This window comes from Heptranchias perlo, chromosome 6, assembly GCF_035084215.1.
Source record: "Heptranchias perlo isolate sHepPer1 chromosome 6, sHepPer1.hap1, whole genome shotgun sequence".
Lineage (NCBI taxonomy): Eukaryota > Metazoa > Chordata > Chondrichthyes > Hexanchiformes > Hexanchidae > Heptranchias > Heptranchias perlo.
Window position 1 is genome coordinate 24996387 of NC_090330.1, and position 18898 is coordinate 25015284.

The following is an 18898-nucleotide window of genomic DNA, read 5'->3' on the forward strand; positions in this document are numbered from 1 at the left end:
TTTCAAAGATTTGTGTATGTGAAACCCCAGGTCCCCCTCTGTTCCTGCACCCCCTTTAAAATTGTACCATTTTGTTTATACTACCTGGGTTATTTTCCTTCCAAAATGCATCACTTCACACCTCTCTACATTAAATTTAATCTGCTATGTGTTTGCCCATTTCCTCCTGAAGTCTGCTACTATCCTCCTCACTGTTTACTACATTTCCAAGCTTTGTGTCATCTGCAAACTTTGAAATTATGCCCTCTATACCCAAGTCCAAGTCACTAATATATAGTCAAGACGATCATAGAATTTACAAAACAGAAGGAGTCCATTCAGCCCATTGTACCTGTGCTGGTGCTAGCCTATCAACAGGAATTTTCAACTCTAATCCCATTTCCCTGTCCTTTTCTCATATCCTTTTATGTTCTTCCTTTTCAATTCAATTTTAAATCATATTAGTCTCTGCCTTAATAGTCACTTGTGATAAAGCATTCCATGCCCTAATGACCCTATGTATGAAAATATTTCTTCTAACTTCCTCTTTCATTCTTTTAGTGATAATCCTGAGTCTATGCCCCGTTGTTACCAATTCACCAACTAATGAAAACAATTTTGCATTATTTGTCCTCTGAAAACCTTTCAGAAATATTTACAAGGCCAGTGGATTCCCATAACCTTCTCTGTTCCAGCGAAAAAAGCTTCAATTTTTGCCTTTTTCTTATAACTACAACCTCTCAATCCTGGTATAATTCTAATGAATCTCTGCTGTATCCTTTCCATTGATCTAACACCGTTAGTTGACTAAGTTCTGTTATCCAATGTCCAATTATCCTGTTGAAGACCCAGGATGATATTTTTAAAATTTTAACTGGAACAAACATTTTTGTTAATACCCTGCAGCACCCCATACAATGCTTCAGATTACACTTCCATTATGTGGTTAATGAGAGAAGGCAGGGATTAAGCATTCGGAGCCCTGAACTGTATCCCAATAAATGTTACTAACAGTAGAGCCACAGATGTTAACCTGATGAACAAGTGTGGTAAAAATTCCCTAAGGAACATTAGCTTTGCCAAAGAAAATAACAGACTTGTGATGGACATGATTCTTTGAACAGAATGGCAAAGGAGTCCAAACTGTTATACAGGGTGATAGGTTAAGTAAGTTTCTTCAAAGGGACAGTTTCTTCATGAAAAAGTATTGGGAAATCTTTTATTTCCAAGGAGAAGAGAGCAGAGCCTGAAGAACCACATCCTTTTTATCACAATTACATTAAATCTAAATGATCCACTGATCTGTTTTGATTACATTTACATTATTGTATTATATATTTGTACATGAACAAAAAAAAACAGGTTTGGCAAACACTTTTACATGAAGGTGGTGGGGTAAATCCTGACTTTGTGCGACAGAGTAAAACAGATGATAATGAGTTGGCAGCATGTTTTACATCTCTCATGATTTTTATTTCAATTGACTTCAATGGAAATAAAATTCAGGAGAGATATAAAACAGGCTTCCGACTCACTATCATCCATATTACACTATCGCACAAAGTCAGGATCCACCCCACTGTCCCTTTAAAATGTTAGATTAATAAAAATCACATTTAAAAACCTCATTTAACTTCTATGGAAAGAAGCATATTAATATTATTTATATACTGTGTTGTACATTAACTTACTTTACTTTCTGCTGGATCTCCACCAGTGATTTCAACATGGCTGCCAACTGAGTCAAAGCTTTGCTTCCAAGCCAGTATTTCATTTTACGTAATATTAACTTACTTAAAATGTCAGTCATGACTGGTAATAAAAAATTGTGCATATACAGTGCAGTACATCATACCTGCATTGTACTATAATAGTGGAGAATTTTACCCTTTGTGTATTGTGGAATATTCCAGCTACACAATCCATGAAAGGATTTATGACTACACATATAACGACTAAACAAGCCTGAAAAAAGGGGAGGCACATCCAGCGAGGGATGGTGGGTTTGGGGGGGTGGTGGAAATCAGGGGGCTTAGTCAGCCTGGTTAACACTGCAGGTCCCCTAGAGACAACTGACAGAGCAGAATTGGCAGAGCCCTGGCAATAAATGATGAACACAATCTCTCAACCCGGGAATGGTGCAGGGCAGGGGAGGGGGAACCGTCCTGAGAGCATTGAAAAATCGGGAAAAATGAAGTCCTACAATGTCCTGATGTATGGAAAATGATGTAGACAGTCAAAACAGCTTCATGTTACAGTCTTGCAGTAAATTACACTGTTTAGGATCCACATTATGAAATCAGAGGTGAGCAGGCACTGGGTATTTTTCTAAAATCATACTAATTGACAGCTGTTCATCAATTAATAATTAATAAAGAGATATTGACTAGGTTTTCAGCAGTGACATTGGTTAGCACTTGAAATAAAAACTGTTACATCAATTAGAGGTGTATAACAGTGTCTGAAAAAATATTGTATAATTGTTAGCAACTCCAACTCAGGTCAGCTGTCAAATATTGCAACAGGGTCTATTCTAACTGCCAAACAGAGCTGTTTGTAGAAAAAACAGACCAAGGAGGACAACTTGATTTATGAAAAAATTATTTGTGAATATTTTGTGGTCACAGTCGTTATTTACCTGAGGAGAGAATGAAAAATTGTGTTTGCCTGCATTGCAGCAGAAGTTAAACGAATGATCATATGAGCTTCCTTTCTCTGAGGAGTATTTGGTCAGCTAAGTAAAAGCAGCAGTGATTCAGCAAATTTTCACTGTTGCATAAAGTATGACTAACTGTGCTGTGGACACTCTACAAGATGCTGCTTATGATCCAGATGTTCTTTTCTTTAGGAAACAGCAAGCAAGATGTAATACTCAGGAACTTTATTGAAATGTATTGTTTGACTATGTAGTTTGAAAGCTCTAGCATTAAGAAAGAACTTGGATTTATATAGTGCCTTTCACCACCTCAGGACATCCCAAAGTGCTTTACAGCCAATGAAGTACTTTTTGAAATGTAGTCACTGTTATAATGTAGGAAACACGGCAGCCAATTTGCGCACAGAAAGGTCCCACAAACAGTAATGTGATAATGTCCATAGAATCTGCTTTTAGAGATGTTGGTTGAGAGATAAATATTGGCCAGGATGCCGGGGAGAACTCTTCTTCGTAAAGTGTCATGGGATCTTTTACTTCCACCTGAGAGGGCGGATGGGGCCTCAGTTTAACGTTTCATCTGAAAGATGGCACCTCTGACAGTGTAGCACTCCCTCAATACTGCGCTGGAGTGTCAGCCTAGATTTTGCGCTCTAGTCTCTGGATGCAGTTCAGAGGGCCTGAGTCTTAGTTACAGGACCGACTAATATTCAGACTCCACTAACTCAAAATGGTGTTGCTAGACAAGCTAATAGTTGGAGCCTTCAGCTTCCCCAATGGCATTGTGGATAAATGCACCACAAAATGTTCTACTGATCCATAGAGAACAAGAAGGGCAACACTGGTAGGAGGACAAAGTCTCTGTCATATTCTTGCTAGGGTAACTCACAATTCCACAAAACGAGAAAAGAACTTGTAAAGCAGTTTAAAAATAATATGAAATACTTGGTACACAATAATGCAATTATTCAATCCGAACTCTACTAGAATATCTGCAAATACTGAGCTGTCGGCCTTTGCCATTGATGTCATAAACCATGATAGAATGGTAGAAGCCGATATTGGATCCTCTTGACTTTATTAGTAATACGTGCTTTTGCCTGATGTTTTACTTATTAATCTCTGCAACACTAAATATTGGTGATTAATGTTAGTGCTGTCCTTTTGTCAAAGCTGGCCATCTATCAATCGTAACCTTTACTTTAAAACTTTAAATTGGCTCAGCCAGTGACTTCCCCACATCAGGCACTCGAGCTTTGTTTGGATAGTGCACTTTATTTGACCTTCCATATATCCTGGCCATACCTCTCTCAGCACTGATGTCTCACCTCATTAACTTCAAACCATTTCATCTTATTGAAGTAATTCACTTCCTTTTATTAACTCTGGGTCCCTCTTGAAATGGATCTGCATTGTAAACTATGAACGCTGAGGTGCCACTTCAATATCTTTCAAATGCTAGAGCAATGTAATCCAAATTCACATGCACCAGGAACTAGATTCAGATTCCTAAAAGTTATTCCACGTCATCAGAATGAGGAAACTTTCATCCCACTTTTTTGGCTAGATTCAAATCTAGACCCTGGAGGTCAAAGGACAGTAGGCTTTATTTTCTGCTCCATGTGGCCAGTGGTGCCAGCATAACAGGTGATGTGGGCCAGGAAATCGAACAGAGATCTGTATCACTAGATCTCCGCTGGCTTGAGGCAGCATATGATCTTCTGACCAGCTTAAGGTCTTCTCATACATAATTTCAATTCAGTGACACATTCAAGTGTATTTAAATTAAGTAGAGGAATATCCCCTGTCCATTTATGATGGGGGTCTCACTGCTCTGTTCACCCATCAGCAATGAAACATCGGGGAGCTTTGTGTTCAGTGGAGCGCTTAAAGGATTTTTTCAAATTGTTTTTCACTTTTCATTTTTCCAGTAATTTTTACCCCCAAATTTTGTTCTTGTTATTTTGTGTATTCTTCCTGATTTTTAAAATTATTTTTTGTATTTTTTTGTATTTTTTTTTGTCTCTGTTGAACCAAAAATAGCCAAAAATTTTCACACATTAACCAAAAAGCTGACTGTAATTGAAGCATTTACAAAACTTAAGAATAAAAAGATACCGCGACAACCGGCAAGTCAAATTTAAATGAATGACGATTGATTTTAAAGCATCCAAATTGCTCCCCACATATTCTGAAGTGAATTTTCATATGTCCGATTCCATCAAGCAGGAGGCGGCTGCTGTGGGCCCACTGCCTGCCCAATGGAGTTGGTGTAAGGCCTGAACCATTTTAATGATCAGTTTTCATTTGAATAATCTCGGCGAGCTTCCAGCTTTGGACCACTGTTGACAGGCAGCTCACCGATTGGCAGTGGAAAATTCAGTGGCTCCTCCGCCAGTGGTGGAGCCTTAAAGGGGGTGGAAGCAATCCCGGGAAGGGGTACAGAGGGACCAGCAGCAAGTGGGGAGACACAAAAAACATTTTTAAAGATTTTGCTTACTGTTTTTTGAGTGGCCTGAAGTAGTCCCTTTAAAGACTGCTAGTTAGATCACCCAATGGCCATTGGCACCTGAAAATTGCATCAGGGCCTAAGTACGTCATAAGGCTCCAATTTGCATACCTTAATGAGGCACTCACCTGAAAAAGGCAAGCGCTCTGGCTGCCATTTGCAGGACCAAATGAAAATGCTGGTGGGCGGATCAACAGCGAGAATGGGGCGGTAAGTAGTGCGCTGCAATATTCTCTGTGTTACCATCCTGTTCCTGCTTGGAAAAAGGGGATGGAAATCGGCCCCTGTCTTTCCTGTCTCCACATTTGTTTTACCTTTCCTTGGTTTTTTTCCAGTCACTTCTTTTCCCGTCATATTGCCATTGGAAAGGCTGAAAAATAAATTTTTAGTCCTTGCAACCTTGCAAGCTATCTTAGGCTCCACATGCAGCCACTTGCCTTAATTGTCCTCTAATTGTGGCCTGCAACCTTCAAGGGCTGATGACACATGTGATTCCCTTCCTCTTCCCAACCCCTTCCCCCACCCCCATGGTAGCAAGCATCCAGAGGCAGACACAACCTGAGCAAGAAACTCACCATGCATAAGTAATTAAGGCCAAACCTGGAATATCCTTCAGTACTGGAAAATATTCACCAGTGTTCTAATACAGTGCTAGCCCCGAAAATCCATTAACATATTTTCACCAAAGTTAAACTATTTGCCATGTTTTTTAACTATTCTCTACTTATAATTTTCAAAATCAAGCATGTCCACTGTAACAAAAAAGGAATATTATCTTTTTAATATTTCTGTCACCAATTAAAGATCAGTAATTAATTTCTAATGACTAATTTTTATGTAAAGTAAGTTCCATAAATACAGAAATGAAATTGAAGCCTTCTGAATGCTCATCATTGTGGGATAGCGGTCAATAAAATCACAAAATACCATTGACACCAATGAGAAAATTGGGAAATTTTTGTTTGTTATCCTGTCTTTCTTTTGCTAATATCCACCAACTGTTTTGAACTCATTTCTTATTTTGTATCTGTGTGTTAATTCAGCTGGTTGTTTGTAGTAGGCAAGCTGCAGTTAATTTATTCAACAGCTTGAACTACCAATGGCTAGTCCGCTATTTCAATGTTGTAGTTTCTTCAACAAGTATTCAGCCATTTTAATGCCTCTAATAAGACCTATTGCTGGTAGGGTCGGAGAGGAGGGATGATTTTATGTAAGCTAGATAAGTGATTTTGTTAAATACAAGGCTGACGTATGGCCCTATTGAGAATACTACTTCATTGGAGTCCAAGTAAAAAAAGAGATTCTTTAAACAAATTGTATTTAGGGTTTAGTGGTAGTTGACTGAAAGAAATGTGACTTGGGCTTGCCCAGTGGTTCAGTTGGATAAACAGTAAGTAACTGAGGCCTCCAATTCAATCCCAAGTCTATGTTGAGGCAGCTGATCTCCACCAGGGCTACAGTAGGAGAGGTTACAATTGGCATCAGGTCCCTTGAGTTAGGGAGAAGAAAAAGCAACTGGCACAGAAAGTGCATGTGTTTGGATGCCGTGGTAATGCTCTGTGATGCCCCATGTAGTTAAAGTTACCACTCACTGTCAAGGCTCACACAAGAAGAATGGCCATTTTGATGAGGTTCCAAAGGATGAGTGCACCATCAGGGATAATAGTTTTACCTGCACTCACTATTACCAACTGGTAAAGGCGCTGGGAAATTTTGCAGCCACATTTCTTCTCATTGGAAAATCCAAGCCATTGTGTCCATTTCTTTGTTCTTAAACTGTAATATTTGCAATTCCTTGACTCAATTACAATAATTTTAATGTGCTGGGTTTTAAAACAGCTGTGTCACTGTCACATATCTGTGCTGCCCCACTGAGATCATTGTAAACAATTTTACAACACCAAGTTATAGTCCAGCAATTTTATTTTAAATTCACAAGCTTTCGGAGGCTACCTCCTTCCTCAGGTGAACGATGTGGATTTTCCACATCGTTCACCTGAGGAAGGAGGTAGCCTCCGAAAGCTTGTGAATTTAAAATAAAATTGCTGGACTATAACTTGGTGTTGTAAAATTGTTTACAATTGTCAACCCCAGTCCATCACCGGCATCTCCACATCACCACTGAGATCAGAGTAAGATTACAATCCTAATGAGTTTATCCAATTATTTAAAACTAACTGTGGCAATCTTGGCTTTGTAAACGTCTGGGGATTAAGGCTCCCTTTTTATTGTGAGTTGTGGTAAATCGGATGAAGAAATGGTAAACCATACACTGGAGCAGACCTCTTGTCCCAAGAGGTAACCAGTACATTCCTGAATGGCTTCACAAATAAACACCAGAAGGATTGTACAGACTAAACACATTAGAGTCAGACCAACCAAACCTGGCTTTGAACCCTGAAGCTTCTGTGACTAATTTTTCCTGGGTTTGACACAGTTGGTAACCTTACACACTGGCTGGGATTTGAGTGAATGAGTATGGTGGAGGCGGGGAATACTAAATTCAGTAACATTTGTAGAGTATAGGAAAATATTTGGAAAAGGAAGAGGAGGTGGTCGGATAAGAGTAGAAAACTATTACAGTTTGAACTAATTAAAATCAGTTGTTTTATTTGGATGGTTTCTGTATTATTACGTTTATATACAATTAAAAATACAACAAGTCGTTGTGTAGTGAGTACATTCATTATTTCAGTTTGTTGGTTTTGGTATTTTTATTTATCACTGTACTGCATTGTCTCAGTATTATTTTCTTTATCTTTTGCCTGTGAAATTTTATTTCTGTTTAAGGTTATCCATGCTCTTGCAGTTGTACTTCAACTGATGTGTTGTACTAGTGGTGCAAGGCTACTTCTACCAGGTGATCTTCCTACAGATGCCTAAATGTTAATCTTCAACATTATACAACAAGAGCTCTCATTCAGCGGATTCCTCTCGTGTAGACTAAATCAAACCAGAATGTCCTGAACTTTTACTGGGTTGACGTCTAGCGGGGTTACTTGTGTCGATGGGTGCGGCTGGCCTATCATAAAGTGTAGGTGGGGCTCATTAGCTTTGGTGGCAGCCCACCTAGGAATAGGTAATCCTAAGATAGAAGAATCAACGGGAAACCACCTCAGCTACTCTTCCCTAGTAAGTGGCTCAAGAATCTCATGTTTGAGACTTGAGTTAGGATCTGCCCTAGGGCAGAACACAATGGACAGATCCTGAACTTCATAAGTATAGCTGCTTGCTCCATCTTGTGTGGCTGCTGAATGTGCAGTATTGGCAATCTTGATATCAGGTCCATTGAGAACAGAGTCAGTCTGATAATCAATAAACTCAGCAAAAATTGGGCAATAGGCAATTAAGAAACCCACGGAATTAGTTTAAAGGATGCAAGGGAGTTCAAATACCTGATAACTCTGCTTCTATTTCTTAACTTGCCAAATATTCTCGTGATTGATGACTTCTTTCTAGCCCTGAGTTATCCACATTTAATGATTTGAGAATGGGACAGTTAAGATTTTATAACCCATCGTGGTCAGTGTGAATTTTGTATTAGATTTGAGCTTTATTATGTGGATAAATGGCCTCTCTGTCCACTGCCCCGGAGTTTAGTGGATCACCAGCACTGATCAACATCTCAAGAACTGTTACCTGGTTGTCTTCAGCGGTGTTAGCTTTCAAGCTCATCTGAACCATGGTCAAGTTAAATTGAAAATTATCTTTTTTCTTTTAGGCACTGCCACTGACGTTGAGCCAGGAGACAGCTGGTGAGTTTGACTTCTTCACAGTCTCGCAGTCTGAGCTCATTCTCTTAACTGCAATAATATTTAATGGGTTAGGCATGTGACAATAAAAGTGCAGCCACTTCTCTGCAGGTTTATGCTCTATAGAGGGAATATGTTGTATCATTTTTCCACCCAGTAGTAAATATTTCAAAAGCTGAAATTTCCTTTTTTATTAGACTATAAGTTGTAAAGTGTTTCAAGACTAGTGGGAAAAAGAATGCTGCAGAATATTCCAGCATAGCCTTGTTGTATTATGATTTTCTGAATTTGAACAATTTAGGACATTGCAACATTTTCTACCATTTCTGAGGGAAAGGTTTGCGATTAATTATTACAATACAACATTATTTTTGAACCTCTTTTTAATTATAAGATGGAAAAACTTTTTGAGAAGCTGATGTAGATAAGAGAGAGTATTAACATCTATACCAAATGACAGACAGAACATAGCAATTTATAGAAAAATGTGTCTATGCTTTAAATGATCTCTAAATGCTTCTAAACCAAAGTCTATAGTAATTTTAAAGCTGGATAGAAATCAGTGCGGCACTTATTAAGTGTCATTTTGACTGAATTATCTCGTTAGATTTTTTCTTTTACATATTTGTCCTGAGGCCTAAAATTACCTTGAAATATTTCCTAGTCTCGTGGTTAATGCTGTTTTATCCTGAAACTGTATCTGCTGAACACATTGCTGAGACCTTGGGCTCGATGTTAGCAGGGCTGTGGGTTCGCGGCGGGGGGGCTATTGGGCGCGTGGGTAACGCGCCCGGTGAAATTAGTCAGCCACCCGCGCGATCGCAGCCCAATTGGATCCACTTACCTTGTCTTCCGGGTTCCCCACTGCTGATCTGCGCGTCGGGCGGGCTGCGCATGCACAGTAAGATCTGTCAGCTGGAGGAGCTCTATTTAAAGGGGCAGTCCTCCACTGACAGATGCTGCTTCAAATAGAAAAAATTACAGCATGGAGCAGCCCAGGGGGAAGGCTGCTCCCAGTTTAATGATGCCTCACTCCAGGTATCAATACATGGGGTGAGGAGGAGGGGGAGGACAGAGATCTTCCCCCCGGCGGGCGGGAGGAAGCGGCCTGCCTCTGCCACCAGGAAGGCCTGGCTCAAGGTGGCAGAGGAGGTCACCAGCACCACCAACATATCGCGCACCTGCATACAATGCAGGAGGCGCTCCAATGACCTCAGTAGGTCAGCCAAAGTGAGTACACTTACTCATTCCCCTACACTCCATCTGCCACATCACCGCCCCCAACCCACACCTCCTTCTGCACTGCCAACACTACTCTGTCACATCACCCCTCATACCCACTCAAACCTCATCCTCATCTTACCTGCACTTACTCACCTCGCCAGTACTCACCCCGCCACTACCACTCAACCCAATCCTCATACAATCTCATGGCTCTATCTCATACTCACCCTCTCGTGCATCTCTTTCACGGTCAGCCTCACTCAACCTGCCACTACCCGTGCTGCAGCCACAGGGCATGCATCACATATGTGCAGTAGGCAGCGTAAGGCAAACGTGTCGTAAGCATGAAGGGGATGCACAAGGGTGTAAGACAAAATGTTTTTGATTTACTTTTATTGTTTTGCAAAAAATCATAAAAATTTGTTATCACCACTACTGCCACGTCTTTTCAAATCTTGTCTGGTTTGTGCATTAATGCCCTTTCCTGAGGATCACCATGAAGACCCACAACTGATGCCACCCATTGTGTCACTGCAGAGTGGGTGTAGGTGTATTTGCAGGGCTCTTTTGTGCAGACGACTGAGAGACGTCGGCAATGTCCCTGGTGGCAAACTGAAAGGATGTGGAGGAGAAGTTGTTGAGGGCAGTGGTGACTTTGACAGCAACAGGTGAGAAGATGGTGCTCGGGCCAGCTGGGAGCAGCTCGGCATGAAGGAGGCTGCAGATGTCCATGACTACATGTCGAGTGACTCTGAGCCTACGTGTGCACTGCTGCTCAGAGAGGTCCAGGAAGCTGAGCCTCGGTCTGTAGACCATGTGGCGAGGGTAGTGCCTTCTGTGGCGCATCTCTGCGGTTGCCCTCCCTCCTGCTGTGCAGGTGGATGTGTCACAGCACTGCGTTGTGGAGCTCCACGTGTCAGAGGTAGACGGCCTGGTCGGCGAGGCTATTCGTCCTCCGAGGAGGTCATGACTGCAGCTATGGCGGCCCCCATCTGGAAGATGTACGTTTGAGGGGGTCCACAAGGTAGGTAAATGTGTCTGCACACCGAGGTTGAGGTTGCAAGTTGTTGAATTTTAGTGTTAGGAGGAGGGTGGTGGAGGCCAAACTTTGTCCAAAGTGACAGAATGGCCTCCTGCAATGAGTGAGGGTCTCCCCCACCACCTGTCAAATGGACTTTTGCAGCTGCCACAGGCTGGTGGCTGCAACACGTCCATTTGAACTGGGAGTGTTTCCCCCAGTACGGGAAACACTTTCAGTTTAGATGAAAATCCCACCCCTCCTAAAATATCCTACAAGTCAGGTCTGCTAATGACCTGAAGTATCAAAATAATTGCCTTAAGTGGGATCCCCCCGGCTTTAATTGCCGGCGGGAGTCCCGCATGCGGGGGCTGCGCACACACCTAAGCGCGTGACTGGGGAACCCGGAAGTGGGCAGGTTGGAGCCGGGCTCTGGACCCGCCCCGGGAATCCCCAATTTTCGGAACCTCCCCGCCACAAACGCACCCGCTTGGGCGTCCGAAAATTGAGCCCGTTAACTCTGTTTCTTTGTCCACAGATGCTGCCTGACTTGCTGAGTATTTCCAGCATTTTCTGTTTTTATTTTGCTTTTGATTGATAGATTTTTGTTAGGCTAGGGTATTAAGGGTTACGGAACCAAGATGGGTGGATGGAGTTAAGATACAGATCAGCCATGATCTATTTGAATGGTGGATAAGGCTCAAAGAGCTGGATAGCCTACTCCTGTTCCTATGTTCCTACTTCCTTTTTCTCAATCCAGTTTCTGCTTCTCAGACCCATTGGTAAGTGGATCGCATGGTGGTTTGGGCCTACAGCAGAAATCTAATTGACAATCTCATTCAGAGAGACCACGGGAATGCTGTGGGAAATGGAAAAAATGTCAAACTAATGCAGTAGTTTTCTGAGGTTGGGCAGAGTAGAGGGATCTCTTCTCTGGCTGACCTGTATCAAACCTGGGAATGCTTTATGCTTTTGGACTCAGTGCGTGAAAGGGGAGGAGTTTCATTCGCCAGCCCTCACCTTGATAAGTACAAAAAATAAGCAAAAAAAACTTGGCAATTTACATTCCAGACTTATTGAAAATTCAAAGCAAAGTAACTCTTCTGCCTGGCACTAGTGCATTTATCCCTCTATTACTGCTTTCTTATCGTATCGTACCCTTTGGGGCATTTTGTAGCTATTCTTTACCCACTGTCTGCTTCTCCAGTCCTGCCAAAGGTGTATATTTATTTTCCTTCTCCAATTTTCTCACCTTATCCTTAGTGTCCTGAAGGCTGTAGGGCCAACTTTCTGTATCCTGTCTGTCTGCTTGCAAAAGGAAATTAATCTCCTCCTACTGGCTTTCCAAGGCTTGCTGCCTCTTACATAATTTTCCCCTGACGTTGAATTATGTCTGTCCAAAAATGGGTATTAGTATTCAAATGGTGTGTTAATGATTGGAAAAGCATCACGCAATGTATTTCCGGCCATTAACACCATAGCAATGCTGGACCCGAGGAACCCTGGTGCGTTACTGACATCCAGGATTGGTACGGAGAGCAGAGGGGGGCCTTTATATGCGAGCATGGTCAATGAGCATCCGTGGGCTATTTTTTTTTTATTCGTTCACGGGATGTGGGCGTCGCTGGCGAGGCCAGCATTTATTGCCCATCCCTAATTGCCCTCGAGAAGGTGGTGGTGAGCCGCCTTCTTGAACCGCTGCAGTCCGTGTGGTGACGGTTCTCCCACAGTGCTGTTAGGAAGGGAGTTCCAGGATTTTGACCCAGCGACAATGAAGGAACGGCGATATATTTCCAAGTCGGGATGGTGTGTGACTTGGAGGGGAACGTGCAGGTGGTGTTGTTCCCATGCGCCTGCTGCTCTTGTCCTTCTAGGTGGTAGAGGTCGCGGGATTGGGAGGTGCTGTCGAAGAAGCCTTGGCGAGTTGCTGCAGTGCATCCTGTGGATGGTGCACACTGCAGCCACAGTGCGCCGGTGGTGAAGGGAGTGAATGTTTAGGGTGGTGGATGGGGTGCCAATCAAGCGGGCTGCTTTATCTTGGATGGTGTCGAGCTTCTTGAGTGTTGTTGGAGCTGCACTCATCCAGGCAAGTGGAGAGTATTCCATCACACTCCTGACTTGTGCCTTGTAGATGGTGGAAAGGCTTTGGGGAGTCAGGAGGTGAGTCACTCGCCGCAGAATACCCAGCCTCTGACCTGCTCTTGTAGCCACAGTATTTATATGGCTGGTCCAGTTAAGTTTCTGGTCAATGGTGACCCCCAGGATGTTGATGGTGGGGGATTTGGCGATGGTAATGCCGTTGAATGTCAAGGGGAGGTGGTTAGACTCTCTCTTGTTGGAGATGGTCATTGCCTGGCACTTATCTGGCGCGAATGTTACTTGCCACTTATGAGCCCAAGCCTGGATGTTGTCCAGGTCTTGCTGCATGCGGGCTCGGACTGCTTCATTATCTGAGGGGTTGCGAATGGAACTGAACACTGTGCAGTCATCAGCGAACATCCCCATTTCTGATCTTATGATGGAGGGAAGGTCATTGATGAAGCAGCTGAAGATGGTTGGGCCTAGGACACTGCCCTGAGGAACTCCTGCAGCAATGCCCTGGGGCTGAGATGATTGGCCTCCAACAACCACTACCATCTTCCTTTGTGCTAGGTATGACTCCAGCCACTGGAGAGTTTTCCCCCGGATTCCCATTGACTTCAATTTTACTAGGGCTCCTTGGTGCCACACTTGGTCAGATGCTGCCTTGATGTCAAGGGCAGTCACTCTCACCTCACCTCTGGAATTCAGCTCTTTTGTCCATGTTTGGACCAAGGCTGTAATGAGGCCTGGAGCCGAGTGGTCCTGGCGGAACCCAAACTGAGCATCGGTGAGCAGGTTATTGGTGAGTAAGTGCCGCTTGATAGCACTGTCGACGACACCTTCCATCACTTTGCTGATGATTTGACCATAGCGAAAGGCATCACAATCAAGTCCAGTTCTCTCCTCAGCAGGGGTCAGTGAAATCGAGCAATTAAAACAGAGCAACAACACTGGCTGTTTCTTTTTTGCCTCCCTGGCCCAGGAACACTGAGGCCACTTGTAGTGCCTGCATCACTTCCCCTGCTAAGAATAACTTGGCACAAACGAGGGGTTGAACCTGGGGCATACCTGTGTATGTATGGCTCAGTACCACATCACACAGTGAATTTGCCCACTGAGCTACTGGGGGAGTCCCTTATTACTTTTTTAGGATTTATTTCTTCATTTTAACCTTCCAGTAACCCATTGTTGACAAGTGACAACTTACTCTTGGTATGTTAAAGCAAAGTCCTGTTTGCACAGCAGCTAGTAATATTTTAACAGTTCACAATAGTATGGACTTTTAAACATACGTTTAATATTCTGCAATAAAATTCTGGAAATTTATCTTGCTAGCTAGTCAATATTCTGTCCTTCGCTTCAGCTGAACTACTAAAATACAAATGGAAGAAAAATTGTGAATGATCTTAGATATCAAAAATGTATTCAAACAGTGTCCATTTACAATTCCTGATCAATTGATTTGTAACCCAATAACTGTACAATTTACAGAGTCACAGTGCTGACCATGTGAAGCATTCAGTTACAATTGACCATGGGCTAAAGGGGTTATTAATCACTGTGAGCTCCTGCTGCTTCTCAGACCCATCAGTCAGTGCACCTCACAGTGCCACAATCTGCACTTTGAATCTAATGTACCAAGTGAAGAGTGAGACAAGCACCCACAGATTATTGTGGCTGATCCTGCTGTGCAGGCCAAGCATTCGTAAGAATGTCAACACTTCAATACCTAACTTCCCACTCTTTCCAATCATCCTCCTGTGCAAACATTCCCAAATAGTTCAGGTTACATGCTTGTCGCTCCTGCTTTGAATAGAGGTTTACAGATTGAGTAATCATAATCATTATGTAGTTTAGAAACATTTATATGTAAATGCTGAGGGAAGGCAGCCTAGTAACTCTAGAATGTGAGTGTTTGCCTCCCCACAAAGAAGGCTCTCAGTTCCAGTCCCAGGACTGCCTGATATTCATGCTCCTTGTATTTAGGTGGGTTTCAGCGATTCTGTCATGTTTTGGGATTTTTTTTACTATTTTTCCACAGATAGGATCTGCAAAAGAGTTACATTCAAATGTTGGGTTTTTAAAGCAAAGTGTACTTACAAAAGTTTTTTAAAAAGCATTGAGACAAAAGGTAGTTAAAATGCTAATGACCTAAGCATTGTAGTAGTTTTCCCAAAGACCAAAAACAATAAACAGTTTACCTGCCTCAGCAATCGATAAACACCTCATACTCATTTTGATGGTAGGTCCCTGGTCATGAGCACTCAGCTGTGTTTGTCAGACATGGGCTCTCCCCTCGGGTTAGGAACATGGGGAGATAAAAACAGGAATAGAGACACTCATTGACAGCCAGATTTTCAAACAGAAATCTCCGAGGGCAAGGTTTCACCAGCCTTAGAAGATTAGAATATGGCAGGGTAGTTAAACCTTATTTTGTTTAAGTCAAGAAAGATGACTCATTGATGTGGGGAAATGTAGGGTGTTCATTATTTGTGTTATTACACAAAGCAAGTACTGATTGAATTAAGCGAGTCCATTCATATCTATTGCTCTGTATGTTCATTTGCCGTCTCAGAAATAAAACAGCTTAGTGATTTGTCTTGGCCTCATCTTACCAAGTCTCTTCTTGGTCTGTCTTCATAAAGATTGGAGATATGCTTCTTGAGGCACGTGTAAAAGATATGACATTCAGTTTGTATTATTACACGGCTGAGTTACGCTATTGTATAGTTAGATATTGGGCAATATGGGCACAACCCTAAGTAAGATGCTGATGGGAATGTGCCTGAGGAATATCTACGGCAAGATGCTAATACGTAACAATTTCCTAGTCAGGCAGCTCGGATCCAAGGAAAGGGAGAAAATTCTAATGTTCAATTGTAGTTCACTTGAATCATGTCTCCTGCTGGTGAATCATTCAGTTATGCTAAGCAGGTGGTGTTGAACAGTACTGCACCAATGCTCAGTGCCTTGGAATATTTGTGTCCTTTTCTGTTCAATTTGTGATTAAGTGAGGTAGTTTTGAGTGGAAGCTGCAGTATTTTTCAGCAGAGGAAAGAGAAAATAATTTTAATTCATTGTGAATAATCGGAACTTTGGCCCAATGTGAACTGTATAAGATTTGAGTTGGCTGTTCCTTAAATTTGATAAACATTTGCTAAACTTGCCTGAGCTGTGCATATGCACCATACTACATTGCCAGTATAGTATTAGGAATGATTTAAAAAAAAAATTGATTGGGGTAGATTTTGACTTTGTGCGATAGTGCGCTCCTCCAATTCTGGCACATCCCTGATTTAAAGCACTCCACCATTGGTGGCCGTGCCTTCAGCTGCCTAGGCCCTAAGCTCTAGAATTCGCTCCCTAAACCTCTCTATCTCTCTCTCTTCCTTTTAAGAAGCTCCATAAAACCTACCTCTTTGACCAAACTTTTGGTAACCTGTCCTAATATCTCATGTGGCTCGGTGTCAAATTCTGTTTGATAATGCTCCTGTGAAGGGCCTTGTTAAAGGCGCTATATAAATGCAAGCTGTTGTTGTTGTAAAACAGGTGATAATGAATCAGCTGCCCAATGTGGAAATAAAAATCGGGAGGTATGTAAATCAGGCTGCCGACTCACTATCACCCATTTTACATTATCACACAAAGTCAAAATTTACTCCATTGTGTGAATCTAATCCAATCAATTCCTGTGATAGTCTGGTGATTATTTATTCAATCTATCCATTACCCAGGCACAAATAAAAATAAAAACTGTGAATCCTGGAAATTTTAAATAAAACCAGAAAATGTTGAAAGTTTAGGTTTTGGGTGGGGGCCCTTCGTAAATATAGGCAATTTAGGGAAATTGTCCTTGCAAAGAGATTGCAAAGAGGTCTGGCCGAGGGATCCCATTGTACGAGAGCTCAGGGAGCCTGTTCCCTTCCAGCCCTTCAAAAGCCTTATTATTAGCATTGGTAGGAAAGGAATCATTAACTCCAAGGCAAGGTGGAATTAAAACCGCATAGTTACCTTAAACAACCTCTCTTCCTCAGTTTTACATGAAGCTGTTCTACTTTTGCGTATCTGAAAATCGGACAGAAATGTCTGTTTTTTGAACCTTGCCTTTTTAAAAACCCTGACACACTCAAGGTCGCCATACTTGAGCTCCACATATGCATGAGTAAGTCACCCTCAAGCTCCACACATGCCCAAAGCCCAGTCCCCTATCTGATTTTGGACTGAGCAAAAGTTGGGAGCCTTAAACAAATGTGATTGTGTGCTTATACTTACTTTTATAAAATATGTTGTAAATGTATTTATACAAGTAAATTGATTAAACTTGATTATACTGTATCTGCTTAGTGAGGAAACTCCCTGCAGGACTCTGAAGGTGCATCTTTGCCTCTGACTGACAGAGCCAAATGTTGTGGACATTATACTGAATCAACATTGTAGGCAGGCCACCGTGCATTTTTGACCTCATCATCTTATGGTTTATTTAGCTACACACAGTTTTAAATTAGGTCACATGCCAGGCTATTGTTGCTGGTGTTTGATGGATATATTTTGTTCAATATGTTGCAGCCTGGAACCTTAAGGAGTCTTTTAGACTACCGGACTAAAATGTTCAGTATATGATTTCAGGATTAGATTACAGCCAGCCTATCTATCTGGATTCAGCTTGACCTTCCCAGCAAGGTCACCTTCTCATTCAAACATCAGATCAGATATGTGTAGATTGAGGAAATCGTTCTGAGACAATTTTCAGTGCTACATGGGAACAGTAAGAGTCACTCAATCATTCAGCATAAAACATTTGTTACAGAACAGATTCAGTAGTACCTTTCAAAAGGGAATTGGATAAATACTTGAAAAAGAAAAATTTGCGAGGCTATGGGGAAAGAGCAGGGGAGTGGGACCAATTGGATAGTTCTTTCAAAGAGCCGGTACAGCTACGTTGGGCCGAATGGCCTCCTTCTGTGCTGTATTATTCTATGAATCTTTGAATCTTTATTAGTGTATCGTTGTACCATATTTTGGTGCCAACACTGCCTCATCGTCAGGGTAACAGGCATGCAGCATTGGAGGAACACGACTGAGGCACTGTGAGACCTACTAGTTAAGTGTCACAGGCTCTTTCTGTTTGTCTAATTTCTCAGCATGAAGCTGGACTCAGTTCCACAGCACTGCCGATCAGTTCAGGGCGGCAGGCATGAGCAACTGTAAAATTGTATATAATAACCTGAGCTCATAATGTCGAAAGGAGATTTACTGCCAGACCAACAGCCTAGACCCCATTGGTCGAGCTAGTGACCAGGACTCATTCAGCAGTGCCATCGGGCTAAGGTGAGGCAAGAGCATGCTCAACTGCAGGTAACACCGAAATATATGCTAAAAGACATACTCATATTGCAAACTCCAGCATTTTAGCAAGCGTCACAAGAATGCAATGGCCAATGGGACAAAAGGCTGTATTTACAAATCTTATGCTGACAAGGAGAACGCAATCAATTAACCATTTTAATGAATGTTTTTTTTTATTCGTTCATGGGATGTGGGCGTCGCTGGCAAGGCCAGCATTTATTGCCCATCCCTAATTGCCCTTGAGAAGGTAGTGGTGAGCCGCCTTCTTGAACCGCTGCAGTCCGTGTGGTGAAGGTTCTCCCAGTGCTATTAGGAAGGGAGTTCCAGGATTTTGA

The 18898-nt window shown here is 42.2% G+C and overlaps 1 protein-coding gene across 2 annotated transcripts in view; it reads left to right on the forward strand.

The window, feature by feature from the left end:
* stard13b (StAR related lipid transfer domain containing 13b) overlaps positions 1-18898 on the forward strand; it is a 398947-nt gene that overhangs the window by 170411 nt on the left and 209638 nt on the right. For both annotated transcript variants that reach the window (XM_067985950.1, XM_067985948.1), the window contains exon 4: positions 8863-8896. In XM_067985950.1, the coding sequence (XP_067842051.1) occupies positions 8863-8896 (34 nt within the window). The remainder of the gene's footprint in view (positions 1-8862; positions 8897-18898) is intronic.